The 18,434-nt window shown below is 42.8% G+C and overlaps 3 protein-coding genes across 3 annotated transcripts; all 3 read left to right on the top strand.

The window, feature by feature from the left end:
- Window positions 1-5,075: 5,075 nt before the first annotated feature.
- On the top strand, window positions 5,076-5,462 carry LOC130877059 (keratin-associated protein 2-1-like). The gene has a single exon (XM_057773967.1). It carries the CDS (start codon window positions 5,076-5,078, stop codon window positions 5,460-5,462), a length of 387 nt encoding a protein of 128 aa, XP_057629950.1.
- A 4,424-nt stretch (window positions 5,463-9,886) lies between these two features.
- LOC130878349 (keratin-associated protein 9-3-like) lies at window positions 9,887-10,318 on the top strand. The gene has a single exon (XM_057776272.1). It carries the CDS (start codon window positions 9,887-9,889, stop codon window positions 10,316-10,318), a length of 432 nt encoding a protein of 143 aa, XP_057632255.1.
- Window positions 10,319-16,813: 6,495 nt separating this feature from the next.
- Window positions 16,814-17,395, top strand: LOC130878255 (keratin-associated protein 9-3-like). Its single transcript, XM_057776117.1, has one exon. It carries the CDS (start codon window positions 16,814-16,816, stop codon window positions 17,393-17,395), a length of 582 nt encoding a protein of 193 aa, XP_057632100.1.
- Window positions 17,396-18,434: the final 1,039 nt, after the last annotated feature.

The raw sequence follows: 18,434 nt of genomic DNA, 5'->3' as shown, positions 1-18,434 counted from the left end.
GTGTGTGTACGTTGTCAGGGGGGCTTGGGAGAGAGCAGTAACAAATGATTTAAATAAATAAAGATGATAAACCTACTATGAAATACTACATGACTGTCCATAACATATTCATATGAAGCTACTTTGTGAGAAAAAAATTTCTTAAATAAACTATATCCGTTTATGCCAAAGTTATAGTATTATACAAAATCTACTCATAGTTGATGATAGTATTCAGTTTCTTCTTTAGATTTTCTTAATTATATAATTTTTAAGTAAGCATGTGCTTTTACTATGAAATACAGTATCTAAAAGCCATTATGGGGAAAAAGGAGAATAGAGAATAGAATTTATATGTTATGACATCAAGTGAGGGAACTATTTGAATGGGAGAAGAAAGATTGCAGTTAGAGCAAAGCATATAATAAATAAAATATAATGATATATATGAAAATTCCACAATGGGACCCATTTCCTTGTGTGCTAACTAAAAAAGTTAAGTTTTTAAAGAAACTGTTACTGTTTTAGAGAAAACACTTAAGTCCCCTTTCCAATATGTCCTGATTTCAAAACTTACCTTTTTTCAAAGTCTAATTGAATCTAAAGCAGTGCTTTGTATTGTTAAAGAAGGCATGGATAGCACTCTATATGGTGGGGTTCTCTGACATTTTAAAAATGTAATCAAATTATAAAACCATTGAGTTTATCTTTTAACACGTGGAGATCAGCTCAATTGTATAAACTATCTGCATTAATGTGCTCCAAATTAATAATTTTGTACATTGTTAGCTATTTGTGTTATACGTATGCACTATTGTTCTTATCCATCTGTGTGAATAATCAGGAATTAGAGAATGAAAGAAAATATTTCTCACACAAAATGTGTTCACAATGCAGATGCTGACCGGTAGTGTTAAATGAGGTCCTATGATTTGTCCACCACCAGTATAAAATTTTCTAACTTCTTTTTAAACATATTTTAAAGACTTTGTCTTAGGACCCCAGTCTGTTGCTGGGTTGGGGGTTACAGTAACACATACCATGCACAGTTCTCCCACATACGTGTCCTGTCCACTCAGCAGTAGTCTGGTTCACTGAACAAAGATCTAGAAAGAGTGCTGCATCTTCCTTACAGGTGCTTTCATGTTGTTTTATGATATTAAGAAAATCCATCTCGAAGTATTCATCGTATTTGATGTGCACACTGTGGTGGCTGAGCAGAGAACTGGCCCATATCAAACATGTTAACTTCGTTCTAAGTTCAAATTTTAAAGTCTATTATTTATCAAGTAATATAACCTGTGTGTGTATGTATGTTTATGAGGGGCATGAACATGTGTGTGCACAGGCACCTGTGCGTCCACGCATGTACACGCCAAAAAGCAACCTTGAATGTCACTTCTTTTGGGAGGGGGAGGGGTGTCACTTCTTTGGTGCAATCCAGCACTGGTTAAGGTAGCCTGGCTGGCCAGGTAACCCAGGGGATCTATCTGTCTCTTCCTCCCTGGAACAGGATTATGATCATATACCACTACACTTTCCTTTTAAAAACATGGATTCTGGGAATTTAACCAAGGTCCTGATATTGACAAAATGAAACACTTTACCCATTGAATAATCTCCCTTCCCAATAATATAATCTTTGAAAATACTTTTTTTTTTTTTTAGATAGTGTCTCATTTGACAGTTCAGACTCTCCTCAGACTAAAAAACTCATGCTTCAGCATCCTGAGTACTTGGATTACAAGACAGCAAAGCCAGCTAAAATACATTTATTCATTGGGTATTGAATTTCCCTCTGTATGCTGTGATTACCATTAATGAAGAAAGAAACTGCTTTGGATCTATAGCAGGGCAGAAGTTGGGTAGGCAGGAAAAACTAAGCTGAATGCTGGGAGGAAGAAGGGCAGAGAAAGAGTCGTGGAGCTGCTAGAGATAGACGCTGGGAACTTTACCATTAAGCCACAACCACGTGGCAATAAACAGATTAATAGGAATGGGTTAAATTAATATGAGTTAGCCAATAAGAAGCTAGAGTTAATGGGCCAAGCAGTGATTTAATTAATACAGTTTCTATGTGATTATTTCGGGGCTGAGCAGCCAGGCAGCCGGGAATCAACAAGCAGCACCCTCCAACATTCATCTAACAAAAATAAGACACTAAGTGTGGCTCTGCTTAGTCCTTGGACAAGAATGAGCCATTTAATCCTCATGACAATTCAGATTGTCAATTACATGACCCAAGGACACAAAGCCATCGAGTGGCAGAGCCTCATGTGAGTGTTACAGGATAAGTGGGTTCAGAAAACAGCAGCTGTTCTGATGCCAGTACCAGAGCAAGCAGTTGAGTCCTCACAGCCCTGTGTCATGGAAAATGGGATCAGGAACCATATGTCCTCTGTCTGATAATGAGGATGGGCTAGGGAGCTAGGATAAGTATGCTACAGTAAACAAGCATCTGAAGAGTTTACTGAGCTATTCTCAGACTCTATCCTTGTGGGTCTTTATATAAGAGTCAGAAAAAATTCCTATGGCACAACTGATGAGGAGTCTATGTAGCAGATTAATCTTGCTAAGTTGGTACTTTGTGTCTTTGGAGGAGATTCCCATTGCAAAAGGAAAAAAAAATTAACCATGAGATTCCACAGCAACATGAAATCTGATTATCAATATGCACCAAATATTTAACTGTTCATTTATGTTACTGATTTGAAAAGGAGGAGGAGGAAAAAAAAGAAGGAGGAGGAGGGAGGAGGAGAAGAAGACGAGGAAGAAGAAAATACATCATGTCTATAAGCAAAAGAAAGAACCTGAAACACATGGAGCATTGTTATCCATGAGTCGTTTCTACATCGCTCTATCTCCCAGGTTGTGATGCCACACTCAGTCAATCCACATTGCTTTCTTTTGTTTGTTTGGTTTTTTTTTTTCCCATTTTGAGGTAGTGTCTCACATAGCCCATGCTGACTTTGAACTTGCTGTGTAGCTGAAGATTACTCTGCACTCCAGATCCTCTTGTCTCCACTCTCCATACGCTGGGATATAGCTGTGTAGCGCTATGCCTGGTATATATGGCCCTGGGTTTGGTGAGCACTGGGCAAGCATGCTACCAACAGCACTACAGTTCCTTTAAAAGTAGTAAAATTATGTTTTCATTACCACTAAGGTGACTTTAGATTCTGGAGCCCGAGGCACATTTGTGTGTGTGGCGGGGTTAAAGGGGGCAGACATTCTAAAATAGTCTACATGCTGCCTGTGACGTTATAAGAGGGCTTGCAAAGTGGGGAAGTAAGGAAGCCCTTCCTGAAGAAGCATGCCCTGTGTCTTGAGCAGAGCCACAGTATTGCAAATGTGGGGTACCCTTCCTGCATGCCCCCCTAGCAGTATTGAATAACACCCTTGCAGTCTAGAGTAAGGAAATCTTCCATCATTTCATTTGATGATAGTCACGGGGCAATCTCCCACAGCATTTGGGCTGGGGGGATGGCTCCGTAAGTGCTTACCACACAAGCGTCAACATGAGTTTGGACCTCCGGCACCGATATAAAAGCTATGTACCTGTAACTCCAGTCTTGTGAGGCAGTAGAGACAGGTGGACCCGTGAGTTTGCTGGACAGGCAATTTGTCTGAATTAGTGAGCTTCGGGTTCAGGTAAGAGATTGTGTCTCAAAAAGTAAGGGGAAGCACAAAGCGGGAAACATGGACCCATTGACGTGGACATTTGGCTTCCACATGTACGCCTGCACACAATAAACACATGTAAACACGTACTCATATATACACTAACACATACATACAAAAGCCACATTTTCAGATAGGCATGATGGTATTCATCTGTAATACCAGCACTTGGGCAGCTGGAGGCAAGAAGATCATGAGTTGAAGGCCAGCCTGGGCTACATTATGAGTCCTACCTCTAACAAAATCTGATTTATTGATTTAAAAAAAATAGTTCCCTGTGATCAGAAGCATCAGAGTTGAACACATCCTGAACAAAAGAGAAGAAAGATTCCCAGAAACTTTAGAGGCTTTCTTTTAATACATTTACAATATTAATATTAATGCAATTCAATAATAACATTCACAAAAAATAAACTTTGGAAGACTACAGAGATAACTCAATATTTAAAGCACTTACTATGAGCAGAAGACTCAGGTTCAATTCCCAGCACCCATGTGGTGACTCACAGCTGTCTGTAACTCCAGTTCCAGGGCACCCAATGCCCTCTTCTAACCTCTGAGAGCATGAGGCATGTACATGGTACATACATACACATATAGGCAAAACACTCACACATAGAAAATAAAATCAAACACATCTAAAAATTACCTATTATTTTTTCTGTGTATGAGGTGCTGTGCTGGCAAAAGGATTTATAGTGTCTTATAGTTCCTGGTAAGTAAATGTATTCCTAGTGAATTCCCTAGAATAACACGCCTAGTGCCTGCTTCATTTACAGACAAGTGCTTCCAGGGTAGAACCCAATCAAGGATCTGCGTACCTCACTATACTCAATTATGTTGAAAACAGAGTTCTTTCTTGGCCATTTCCTTCAGATTTATCTTAAGGCTGATAATTGAAATGAGGTCAAGAGACGGTGGGAGGAGCCAGGGAAGACTGGTTCACAGGGTGCCTGCAGTTAACAACATTGTATAATCAAAACTAGAAGACAAAGCTGGGAATGTCTCAGCCCAGTGGAATGCTAAAAGTCTGACATGATGATGGGAACTTGCCTCCGGAATGGACGAATACACGGCGGGTGAGTGTACCACAACCTCACGCTCATCTCCATAAACCCGAGAATTCATTTTCTGTCAAATCGCACTCTGTCATCTCATGGCTGTGATTTTCAAGTTTTCGCAATGAACAGTGCGTATAAGATGTTCATATTTAGAGATGTAATAGGAATCATTTAATAAGATCATGACTCAACCATGAGTCAAACAGACGTTGACTTAATGAGTCGAAAGATAAACAAGAGGGGTCATCAGTACTGGCCAGGTATATAAAGGGACCCGACCCAGAGGGCACATCACACCTGAGAACACCCAACTGCTCTCCACTCCTCAGCCCTACTCCACTCCAGACACCCACCATGACCTGCTGTGGCTCCTTCTCCTCCCAGAGCTGTGGAGGCTGCTGCCAGCCCTGCTGCTGCCGCGACCCCTGCTGCTGCCGCCCAGTGTCCTGCCAGACCACAGTGTGCCGCCCTGTGACCTGCGTGCCCCACTTCACCAGGCCCATCTGCGAGCCCTGCCGCCGCCCCATCTGCTGTGACCCCTGCAGCCTGCAGCAGGGCTGCTGCCGCCCCATCACCTGCTGCCCCACCTCCTGCACAGCTGTGGTCTGCAGACCCTGCTGCTGGGCCTCCACCTGCTGCCAGCCCATCTCTGTGCAGGCTCCGTGCTGCAGGCCCCCCTGCTGCCAGCCTGCCCCCTGCCGCACCACCTGCAGGACCTCCCCCTGCAACACCTGCTGCTGAGCAGTGAGCTGAGCACCTGGTGCAAACAGCCACCCTGTGGAAAATAGTCATGCTCCTATTTCTCTCTCTAACCTCCTGCCCTGAGGCACTGATGCCCTAACACCACCAGCTCGTGAATGGAAGCCTAGAGCCTTCCATTAAGACTCTTTGTAACAATCTTTGTCTTTCTTCCCTTCTTGGGTATAAAGTCTTTTAACATGTTTTTTTTTTTTTTTAAAATAAATTTCTCCCCTTTGGCCTCACAAATCATTACTTTGCTCTTGCTTTCTTGTGCCTTTTTAAATTATTTTAATATATTCTTTGAGAACTTGCTACACATTTACAACTTATGTTGATCAGGTCTATCTCCCACACTCCTCTTCAACTCTTTCCAGACCATCCTCCCCTCCCCCAACCATTACCCTCTAACAACTTCATGCCTCCTTTTTGTTAACCCACTGAGTCCAATCCTTGCTGCATTTATTTGCAAAGATAGAGGGCCATCCACTGGAGAATGGATAACCAACCACAGGAGAGGAGTCTGTTTTCTTCAAACTCTTTTTTTTTTTTAAATTAAATTTCAAAGAAAATGTTTTTGTTTTTGTTTTTTGAGACAGGGCTCCTCTGTGTAGCTTTGGAGCCTGTCCTGGAACTCACGCTGTAGATCAGCCTTGTCTCGAACTCACAGAAATTCGCCTGCTCTATCTCCTGAATGCTGGGGTTAAAGGCATGTACCACCACCTGGCTCAAAGAAATTCTTATTGCTTACCACCTGCAAGTCACAGACTGCACAGACTGCGAGAAACATTCAGTTGAGGTTTCAAGACTTCTCCCTCCAAAATCTCACGAGTTCACACCCCTAAATGGAAAAGTCATATGCAGTTAATAACTGGTACTAAAAGAGAATTAAAATCTTCCCCATAGACAGATTGCTGCTCATCCAATACTAAGTGGTCATCTCTAAAACATACACACACAAGCAACACATGAATACATGTAGTAATCATAAAGAAAAAGAAAAACTAAAGTATGTTCTTTTCCTCACTTTATGCTATTTTTATTTCATGTGTTTGGGTGTTTTGCTTGTGTGTTTGCCTGTTCACCATGTGTGTGCCTGGTGCTTTCAGACGTCAAAAGAGGGCATGGGATTCCCTGGAACTGGAGTTAGAGGTGGTGATGAGCTGCCCTGCCAGTCTTGGGAGCTGAAACCAGATCCTCTGGAAGAGCACTCAGTGCTTCTAACCACTGAGAAATCTCTCCAGTTTAAATAACTTAAATTTTTTCTTTCATTAAAAGCCTCTGGGGAGATGAGTCATATCTATCTTGATACAATTAAATAGAATATGAGAAATAAAAATATACATATTATCATATAGTATCCACAAAGACATTACTATTGTTCGGAAAGAATCAGAAAGTTTGGAAAATGTTAGTATCTTACATGAGTTAAGGTTTTGTTGCCCAGATTAGGAGAGCAGCTCTCTCATCGGTGGAAACAGTTTAGACAAAGGTATGGAGGGAAGGAACTCAAGGGTCATCCATACATTTTAGCTAGAGCACTGGGTCTATCAGAGCAACAGTAGAAGGACTACATAGAGAATCAATATGCTTTGCCTAGCAGCCCATGGCATTGGTAAGTAAACGCTAAGGAATTTATTTAATCCATTTAAAGCCTTGGGTCGGTCCGTAATGACACGACAGAAGTTGGTCTATGGGAGTTTTTTAGTGAAGGCAAAAAGGAGAAGGCCTAGTCAGTAAAAATGCTTGCCATACAAGAACGAGAACAAGAGTTCAAAGGCCAGCACCCATGGAAAGGTGAGACATGGTAGTACAGTCTTGTAATCCCAGTGCTGGGGTAGACATAGCCTAATCAGCAAACCCCAGGTCCCCACGAGGGACTCTCTCTCGGGAAAAAAAAATGGACAGTTCCTAAGGATGACACTCAAGGTTAAGTTCTGGCTTTCATATTCATGTGTGTACACAAAAACCTGAACACATATGTTCACACATACAGAGAAAGAGAGAGAAATACACAATGAAGATGACAAACACAGAAAACCAGAAGGTACATTAAATTTAAAGTAGGAGACAAGAAACAACTAGAAAGTAAATGTGACTGATTTCAACTCTGGGCTAAACTGATGGTCTAAAAATGCTTCAAAGGATTTTAACATTTTTATGCTTCTTCACTTTGTGTTTCAGATTCTTGTCTGTAGTATGTCCTACCCAACACCTCATGTTTGTATTCTTGACCTGCTTTTAAAAAAAAGTATTTAAAATAAAGGGGGTACACAAAGAGATTTACTGGTACTCTCTGAACCTGGAAATCAGCATGTTATGAAATGAAAAAAACTGGTCTAGGAAAGGGAGAGGGGACTGTCGTACCAGCTCTTCTCTCTGAGTACAAATGCTCATTTATCCTCTGCGAATTTATCTGCTCCCAGCCACGCTGTTCTTTTACCAATTGATGCTGAGGAAAATGAAAAGCCATTCCTACCGCAGCACAAATGTTCTGGTCTAGGACTCTGAGACTGAATGGCTCTGTTATTTAACTCCGTTCTTTAATTAACTAATCTAATGATACCTCACAGCTTCGTGCACTAGAGCAAACTACGAGGCAGATAATTATCCTCTTTCTTTCCAACCCTGCAGGAACTAATCGAGCTTGTGATACTTGTACTGAAAAGAGTATTGGTTTCTACACCTCAAATATTAAGTGGTCAAAAGATAACTTATTAGTTTTTCTTTCCATTATTCAATGATTACATGTAACAATTTTCAACTTCATGACTATCACCATGATTACCAGAGATCATACAGATTTACTGAAACTGGGATGTAAATATTCCAACGTAATCTTACCTCTGTCCAGAACAGAATCCCCCTCCCCCATCTTATAAAAGCCAACTTTGTGCCTGTATTCATAGGCATGGGTTCAATAAGCCTACCACAAGAAGCAAAAGTGACTTTTGGCCACTCTGCTTTTATCATGTCCCCTCATGTAACCCTAAACACTTAGCAGAAAAATCACATTGCTTTTTCTGTTGAATAACTTTAACTGTGTGTTTGCTGAGAGTTTTTCCAAATGGTTGCGTCTGTACCCACTAATACATATTGATAACCTATGCAAACATTGCAAACCAGAAAAATTGTATTTCCTCATTTTTTTTGTCTCCTTGGCTCCTCTTTGTAAATTAAGCTGTTGTTCTCTGGTTCAATACCTTTTTTTTGCAGGGCATGTGGTTTAATAACATAAAATGACGTAAATTGAATGCCTTTGAGGAACACTGCCCAAATGATCCACATAGTGTAGCAGGCGGGCCCACTTGTTTATTCCTGGCACCTGGCTAGCTTGCACCTGAAATAACCATGCAGAAAATGTATTATTTAAAACACTGCTTGGCCCATTAGCTCTAGCTTCTTATTGGATAACTCTTACATCTTAATTTAACCCATTTCTATTAATCCGTATATTGCCACGTAACAGTGGCTTACAGGCAAAGATTCAGCATGTCTGACTCTGGTGGCTCCATGGTGGCTCCCTGGCTCTGCCCTTCTTTCTCCCAGCATTCAGTTCTGACTTCCCTGCTTACCTAAGTTCTGCCCTCTCAACAGGCCAAGGCAGTTTCTTTATTCATTAATGGTATTAACAGCACACAGAGGGGACTCCCACATCACACACAGCATTAATTTTTGACTATCATAAGGAAGCATAAATTTCACTTGACTGTTTTGTGGGTGCTTTGCCCCCACTGTTTACAAATTTTAGCCTCTTCTTTAAATTAAATTGGAGGGCAGCAGGTTTTTTTCCAAATACTCTCCTAAGTGATAAATAAATGTTTCCTCAAATATTAATGTCTTCAGTTTAGAGGGGCTCACAGAATCATGTCAAAAAAAATATCTAGAAAGATCTGTGAATTCCTCTTAATGTGTAACTCACCTTTCTATGTGTAACTTTCTATGAAATGGTGTGGAAACTGTGATCTTACCCATAAAATCAAAATAGAACCATAAAGATAAGTTCCTTGAAGGACACCCCAGGGTCAGTGACTCTTTTCTGAATATCAGAGAGTTGGTAAGTATGTCTCCATAATTATAATTACAGGTGACAGTCACTTTGTCAGGTGCTGTGACCACAAACACAAAACTGAGGCCAAGACTCAAGAGTAAATCACGACTCTGTTTGGACACAAAGCATTTAGCATGTCTACCTCAGATGAACATATATGATGAGCATTAGCTGAGCAACAAGGAAGCAACCATTTAAAGATATGTTTAAAGTAACCCAGAAGGCCCAGAAAATCTGGTTTTAAGACTAACAAGATAAAAATGTTACCTGTCGCAGAACGATTACCCAAGGTGTATAAAAGGCTGCAGGTAGACCAAGCAGTCAGAATTCAGAAACTCTTCTCAACTACACAGCTCTCAAACCAGCACCTGATACCATGGCCTGCTGCGCTACTAGCTTCTGTGGCTTTCCCACTTGCTCCACCGGTGGCACCTGTGGCTCTAGCTGCTGCCAGCCCAGCTGTTGTCCAACCAGCTGCTGCCAGCCCAGCTGCTCCCAGTCCAGCTGCTGCCAGCCCAGCTGCTGCCCACCCACCTGCTGCCAATCAAGCTGCTGTGGAACGGGCAGTGGCCAGGAGGGTGGCAGTGGAGGTGTGAGCTGCCGCGTTAGATGGTGCCGCCCAGACTGCCGCGTGGAGGGCACCTGCCTGCCCCCCTGCTGTGTGGTGAGCAGCACACCCCCAACCTGCTGCCAGCTGCACCATGCCCAGGCCTCCTGCTGCCGCCCATCCTACTGTGGACAGTCCTGCTGCCGCCCAGCCTGCTGCTGCTACTGCTGCCCCCCAAGCTGCTCTGAGCCCACCTGTTGAAAACCTTCTGACAAGAATCTTGAGAAGACAGCACTTCAAAATGAACCAACGAGAGCCCTGGAAACCTTCTGAATTTCAGTATTGATAACTCAGCTATTATCACAACTACATGATTTCCCAGGAGGTAAATTCATTTGCAGTGAAAGAGCCAACATCTTTGTTGGCTTGAACGCCGGCAAAAGCCCTGCAATGTGAAGAGGGGCATATAATACGTTACCATAAGTATTACCAGAAATATTTCAGTGGCTTATTGGGACTTGTATTTAATAAAAAGCATTTGATCTCTTCAATGGCAAGAAGTTATTGTCGATCCTTTCTTTCCTTTGGCATTGGTTAACAGCACTGGGCATTGGAACTTTTTCTTTATCTGTGCTTGTTCTTTTAATAATCCTTTTTCTTTGTTTCCCACTAAATGACCCATTATTTCTGCAACCGAAGTGCATCGTTGAGAACCACCACAACAATTAGGACGCTCACCTGAACAAAGTGGTCCGGGTGTTGCAAAAGATCCATTTTACAAAGAGGACGTTTGTATCATGTAGGAGTCTGAGGCGTTCGCAAACCCTTCCAGTTACTCAAAAATGAGTCTCCATGGGATTCTTTCAAACATCAAAGGGTTGCTAAAGTGTAATGCAAAATGAAAGACCATCAACTCAAGATGGCAAAATAATAGCACTAGATGTTTCTAGTCATAGCTTGCAAGCCATGATCCATGACTCCTTGAGTAAGTCACTTCGCTTGCCTGAGCAACTATTTCTCATCTGAAAACTGAGTTAGGTGCCTTTCAGGGAGAGATGTGTAGGTCATCTAACAAACTGGTGACATGCTCACAGTATCCTCAGACAGCTGAAAAGGAAAAGGACTCAATGACCCAATACTATTATAGACTTTATTGTTGTCATGATCATTTGTGCTGTCAACCTCACACACTCTAGAATCACCGGGAAAGAGCGAATGAAGATATATATGCCTTGATCAGATTGTCCTGTGGGTCTGCCTGTAAGGAATTCTCTTGATTGCTAGTTGATGTAACAGGATTCATCCCACTGTGCACAGTGTCAGCCCTGGGCAGGTGGTCCTGGGCTGTGTAAGAGAGTAATCTGAACCAGGTTGCAATCCCACAAAAAGTGTAAGAAGGCTCCCTTTTCCCTTCATCTTCACCTGCACTGGTCAGTTATTTTCTTGATATTAGCCATTCTGAGTGTGGAGAGAAGAAATATCAAAGTAGCTTTAATTTGCATTTCTCTAATTGCTACAGATGTCAATGCTTTTAAAGATATTCCTTAGCCAATTTAAACTCACTTTTGAGAACTGTCTGCTCATATCTATAGTTCATTTTTTAAATTAGGTTATTTGTTTTCTTGGTTCTTTGCTTTTTTAGTTCATTGTGTATTCTGGATGTTAATTCTAGATAGGAATACGTTCTCGATATTCTACCCCTAAAGGAAGAGCTCCAGGCAACCAATGACTCCGGAAAGAGAGAGAATCAATTTTCTTCGGGGGCAGCTCCCTGATAAGTCATTTCGTCCCAAGCAGTCAGCCCTAAACACAAGCACGTATCAGCAACACTAGAGACTCAACTCAATAAGAGATACATTATCTTTTAAAAGAAGAGGTGATGAATTTGAGAGGGAGTGGGGATAGGAGAGGAGTTGGAGACAGAGGAGGATGGGTCGAAATTATGTTAATACAATATCCCAATATTCATATATGAAAATTTCAAAAACTAAAAAGAAATAAAAAAAGACAACCCAGTACCAAAATAAAATAAAACTAACTAAGCCTAAGCTAATAAGCAAGCCAGTAAGCAACTTGGGTTGTTCCTGTGTGGCTTCTGCCTCAGTTTCTGCCCTGACTCCCCTCAGTGATAGACTGTGACTTAGAAGTACAAACAGAAATGAATGCTTCCCTTCCTTCAGTTGCTTTTGGTCAGAGTAGTGTGGGATATACGTGTATATGTGTTGCTTTTATTGGTTAATGAATAAAGAAACTGTTTTGGCCTGTGATAAGGTAGAATAGAGCTAGGCTGGGAAAACTAAACAAAATGCTGGGAGAAAGAAGGCAGAGTCATGAGACGCCATGTAGCCGCCAGAGGGGAAAGACACGCGCTGCCATTTGGAACCTTGCTGGTAGACCAAGAGCCTCAGGGTAAAAATTAAAATTATGAAAATGGGTTAATTCTAGATGTAAGAGCTAGCTAGCAATACGCTTAAGTGATTGGCCAAGCAGTGATTTAAATAGTATAGTTTCTGAGTGGTTATTTCAGTTCTGGGTGGCCGGGAAATGAACAAACAACCTCCTCACAACAAATGGTGCCCAACATGCCTCCTACTACAGACAGAGTAGTCTTATCATGTCAGCAGCAAATCAAACCAGGACAGCCATCATTGTAAAGATTTTATAAGTTGCCTTAGAACATTAACAAGGTCGTGGTATCCTGCAGTAAGACTGTCTCTATCCATCATGCCCAAACTGAGAAAGCCAGGATGTTTGTTGTTGTTATCTCCCTTGGTAACGTCTTCTAACTAGGGATCACTTTGGAAAATGATGAAAGAGAATATCAGTCTACCAACCTGTAGTTTTGTACCCATACCATCCCCTCAAGTGTTGTGAAGCAGAATACAGAGCATAGTGTTGGCCACCATTCTTCTTCTGATCTCCAAAGGGTGATCTGCAGCAAAGCAATGGAGCTTCCATTCCATGGGATGCAATCTTGCATCAGGGAAGCAATGTGCTGAACTACATGTCACAATTAGCAGTGTTTAGCAAGTGATTGTTGAAAGGTTATAGGGTATTCTGCTGAGGTGATTAAAAAGATTTGACATCAGAGGTCTGAAATGTATCATGAGGTTGAGAAGATGCACAGTGGGTAAGAGTGTTTGCTGTAAAAGGAAGAGGACCTTAGTTCAAATCTCCAGCGCCCACATGAAAAGCCAGGCTTGGCCACGCATGCTGGTAACCCCAGTGGGGAGGTGAAACAGACAGATCCCAGGAGCACTTTGGTCATCCAACCTAATCAACATAGAGAGCTTTGGTTTCACTGAGAGATCTTGTCTCAGACAATAAAGTTGAGGAACTATCAAGATGGCTCGGTGTCACAAAATCTTAGCCACCCATTATCCCCAGAACCCACATTAAGAAGGAAGAAAAGAACAGGCTCCACAAAAATGTTCTCCTACTGCACATGCACCGCGTGGCATGTGCATACGCTCACGCACACACACATCACCACCACCAACAACAATAATGATGAGAGCAATAGAGGAAGATTCTTTGTATCCTCCTCCAGCCTTCTCCATGTACACATACCTAATAGTGTGCACCCACACATTCCTGTGTGCATGGACCACACAATACACACACACATACACAAAATGCACTAAATGTCACTTTAGTATACACTTTAAGACAGTTCGTTCATAGTATATGAGTTTTACCTCAATTTATAAAAAGTAAAGGAGTGAGGCTTCCTCTAATACCACTTCATCACAATTAGAAAACACCGCCTTGGAGCCAACATATTCCCAGGGAACACAGTTTATCAGACCCATAGTGCATTTGTATGAAGAATGGCAAGATCCTTCTTCTGTATGAACACAGTTCTACATCCAGGCATAACCAATATATCTGTGCTTAATAGGCTTACAACATTGTAAACATCCCAAATCCTAATATATAGCCTGGATAAAAAGGTTTAGAGTTGAGGCATCTTTTTCTTAGAAGGACTTGAACTCAGAAGCATCAAAAGGATGTAGATTGGTATTTAGAAAACTCAAGAAAGACCTTATTACTTGATTAAGGCACAAAAGTCGGGGGTGAGAGGAAGTCCTTGAGGTTTACTTGTTGCCTGGTTGAGGCACAGAAGCGTGGATGCCCTAGGCAGGGATGGGGCATTCATTTGATTGGGGCATCAACTTCCCATACTTTATCCTTCAGAAATAAGAGTGAATTAGATCAGACTGGCTTAGGACATCAGCGTAATGACGACTGATTGGAGAGCCCCCAGAACCAGGATCATGTCGTCTTACACAGAAACCACTCACACATCGGTATTATTCTCTGTTTATTTAAATAACATTTCTGTCATCTGTTTTATGTGCCAATTGCAGTTTCCCCTCCCTCCTCTCCTCTTGCTCCCCGCTTCCCACTTCCCCACTCCCCCATCCTCTCCTCCCCTCTTCATTCTGAAAGGGGCAGGCTCTAAAACAGAGGGTCAAATATTCAAATATTCACAAATAACAGTCTAAAAGTCCCTTATTCTTGTCCTACAGGGGTGATCTGGGCTCTCCAAAATGAAGAAGTGAAAACTTAAGAGAATAAGCAGAATAATTTTTATAGCATCGATGACCAGACATCTGCATTTCCACTGAGACACAGACAGAAGCTCGTGGCATTCCAAAAGGACAGACAATTCTACAAAGAGAAACAGCATGAATAGAAAGAAACAAACAAACTCAAGCGGTAGAGGAGAATGTCTGGTTATATCCCATTCCTGATTCATTTGAGGTTGGTAAGGGAGTGTTCGGATTCATCTTTACTTTATGGTGGAGAAGCAGAATTCTCAAACTCCAAGTGACATTTTTCACTGCTTCATTTGATTTACTGTGTGTGCATCCACATGTACAGGGAGGTCCGGTAGGAGGAGCTGGCTCCTCCTCCCACTGCATGAGTCCCAGGGATCAAACTCAGGTCATCCGGCTTGCTGGCATGCTCTTTTATCTGCTGAGCCAGCTTGCTGGTTCTTGAGTATTGTGTTTCATTGTTAATAATTACCTCAGTCCATAATCAGGAAAGTTGACTTAAATCTTGTACTGAAGGAGCTATTGAAAACAGTGCCAAGGGAGAAAAGGCAGAAACAATAATGCCATGCCCAATGCTATTATCTCCTGAGCCTTTTATCAACAATGTACCGCAACGCCTCGAATACCCGAGATCAGTATCTTTAGCACCACGCATCCTGCTGAATTTGAATTTCAACATGAATTAAATAGCTGCTGAGATTGTTATCATGACACCTGCACATTGCAAGCACCTGAGGTGAAGAACTAGCTAAGCAAAGGAGCCGGGGAGAAGACTCAGTGGGTAAGGGGCTTGCCACCCGAGTATGAGGGCTTGAGTTTGGCTCCCGGGATTTCATAAAGCCAGAGGGATCTGTAGTCTCAGGCCATCTATAAAGAGATGGGAACTGGAGACAAGAAAATCCCCAGAAGCCTGCAGGTCAGCCAGCCTGGCCCATGCAGTGGAAAACAAAAGACCCTGTTTCAAACAAGGTGGAGGGTGAGGACCCACACCTGAGGCTGTCTTCTGAGCTCCATAAGAGCTCCATGGCACATGCATGCACTCACTCACATGCATAAATGTGTACACACACACACAGAAAAAGAAAACTAAGTTTTATCCTCAGTCGGATGGTAGACACTCGGACTTAAGATTCACCACTTGGTTTTTTTATGGCCTTGGGGAGCCTTCCTTCCTTCCTTCCTTCCTTCCTTCCTTCCTTCCTTCCTTCCTTCCTTCCTTCCTTCCTTCCTTCCTTCCTTCCCCCTTCCTTCCTTTCTTTCTTTCTATCCTTCTTCTTTAATTCCTTTCTTTCTTTTTTTATTTATCCTTTTCTCATATAATGCATCCTGACCCTCATTTGTTCTCCCTCCACTCTTCCAAGTCCCTCCTCCACCTCCCCCTCCCCCAGAACCACTCCCCCTTTGTTTCCCTTCAGAAAAGAGCAGGCCTCCCAGGAATAACAATGGTATCATAAGACTGGGCACAAACCCTCATAGCAGGGCTGAGCGAAGCAACCCAGTAGAGGAAAAGAGTCCCAAGGGCAAGCAAAACAGTCAGAGACACCGCCACTCCCACTGTGAGGAGTCACACGAAACTCCCCAGTGTCACAGGAGCAGCAGTAGGACCCAGCCTTAGGAATGCCACAAAAAGGAAATGGATTGATATCAGCTCGGGTCGGTTCTCTAGGTACATGATAAATGCTCAAAATAAACATTACTGGTAACCATCCAATCACATTTTCCAGGTGCAGAAAAGGAATCTTTTCTGTCCAGCTGAACCCACCTTGCTTCCCAATGTGAGTGAGATTCAAGACCCAATTACAAGGGTCAACACTGAGTAATTGTGACTCTCCTTAAGAAGGAGCAGGATTAGTCGATTATCCTTCGGCAACAGGGAAATTAGAGCGAATATGGGTGATCCATGCTTATGCTTCCAACGAACACTAATGACTGCTTCACTGTAGTTAAGAACCCTAATTGAACACCAAATAAAATAATCATTTACAGGCTTTCAGAAGACTGAACAAGTAACTCAGGAACAAACAATTATCATTTAGAGGAAAATTACATAAACATAAACAAGGAAGAGGCTTTGAAAATTAAGGAAACAGCAGCCAGGCAAGGATTATAAAAGGACTGGAGTGGTAGTCACTACCCAGACTCAAAAACCTTCTCCAAGCAAAGAAACCTTCATCACAGAGCAACGTCTGATACCATGGCCTGCTGCGCTACTAGCTTCTGTGGCTTTCCCACTTGCTCCACCGGTGGCACCTGTGGCTCTAGCTGCTGCCAGCCCAGCTGTTGTCAACCCAGCTGCTGCCAGCCCAGCTGCTCCCAGTCCAGCTGCTGCCAGCCCAGCTGCTCCCAGTCCAGCTGCTGCCAGCCCAGCTGCTCCCAGTCCAGCTGCTGTCAACCCAGCTGCTCCCAGTCCAGCTGCTGCCAGCCCTGCTGCTCCCAGTCCAGCTGCTGCCAGCCCTGCTGCTCCCAGTCCAGCTGCTGCCAGCCCAGCTGCTGCCAACCAAGCTGCTGTGGAACTGGCAGTGGCCAGGAGGGTGGCAGTGGAGGCGTGAGCTGCCGCGTTAGATGGTGCCGCCCAGACTGCCGCGTGGAGGGCACCTGCCTGCCCCCCTGCTGTGTGGTGAGCAGCACACCCCCAACCTGCTGCCAGCTGCACCATGCCCAGGCCTCCTGCTGCCGCCCATCCTACTGTGGACAGTCCTGCTGCCGCCCAGCCTGCTGCTGTCACTGCTGCCCCCCCAGCTGCTCTGAGCCCAGCTGCTGCCAGCCCACCTGTTAAGACCAAGGTTGCTGTTACCCAAATATTCAACCTCAAGTCTGGGGCCACTAACTCATTCTTAAACTTTGATTTGGCTTGTATTTGACGGGAAGGAGTCACCAAATAGTCACACAGAAACTTTTTTTCTAATACTGGAAAGACTTTGATATCCCCCATGAAAATAATAAAATCCAAATTTGACCCCAAAGTGAGAAAATCAATTTTCCTTATAATTGTCCCCATGTTACCAGGGTTGGGGTCTACCAAAACCATGGAAGAATCTTCGATGCTAAGATTTTTTCCATTTTTCTTTCACTGTTCTGTATATTGCTCTTATGGGAAAAAAAGACTAATGTATCAAAGGTAATAAATTATGTCTGTTGTCATATCAAAAAATTGCTTCTTTTTACTTAGTGTGCAAATAATAGATACTCGATAGAACTGCACAGAAATTTTCTGAGTTTGATTTTATACCTTTCTTTATTTGCTTGGGAAATGAGGCATGCACGTGCCATGGCAAGAAGTAGGGATCAGAGGCAATCTCTCCTTCTACCTGATGGTTCTACGGATTGGACTTAGTGCCTTTACCCATTGAGCTTCCTCATCAGCTCGTTTCTGTATTCTATTTTTCTTCTTATTCTTTGTTAGGAAATGGGGTGATCTCTAACGGTGATTAAATCCCATAAAAAGCTGCAACACTTCCATGTTCTTGTTTTATTTTGTTGCTGTTGTTAAATACCCTGACCAAATGCAACCTGGAGAGGAGGAGGGCTGTTTGGCTTATACATCCATGTTACAGTCCATCACTGAGGGAAGTCAGGGCAAGAACCTGAAGTCGGGAATCATGGAGGGATGTTGTTTAGTGGCTTGCTCTCTAGCTCACTTGCAGAGTCAGGTTTAGTTAACTTTCTTATAAGACCAGGGCCATTGCCTAGGGGTGGTGCTGCCCACAGTGAACTTAGGCATCCTTCACCAATTGATAAGCAAGACAGCTTCTTGCAGACTAACCTGAAAAAGATACTCACTTTGTTGAGAATTCCTTTCAGGATATTGTAGGCCT

Source organism: Chionomys nivalis, chromosome 7 (assembly GCF_950005125.1).
Source record: "Chionomys nivalis chromosome 7, mChiNiv1.1, whole genome shotgun sequence".
NCBI classification, from domain to species: domain Eukaryota; kingdom Metazoa; phylum Chordata; class Mammalia; order Rodentia; family Cricetidae; genus Chionomys; species Chionomys nivalis.
The sequence above is the reverse complement of the archived record's forward strand: the minus strand, read 5'-3'. Positions and strand labels throughout refer to the sequence as shown.

Excerpts from the sequence above, each read along its gene's own strand:
- LOC130878255 (XM_057776117.1), top strand. The coding sequence starts at position 16,814 with ATGGCCTGCTGCGCTACTAGCTTCTGTGGCTTTCCCACTTGCTCCACC.
- LOC130877059 (XM_057773967.1), top strand. The coding sequence starts at position 5,076 with ATGACCTGCTGTGGCTCCTTCTCCTCCCAGAGCTGTGGAGGCTGCTGC.
- LOC130878349 (XM_057776272.1), top strand. The coding sequence starts at position 9,887 with ATGGCCTGCTGCGCTACTAGCTTCTGTGGCTTTCCCACTTGCTCCACC.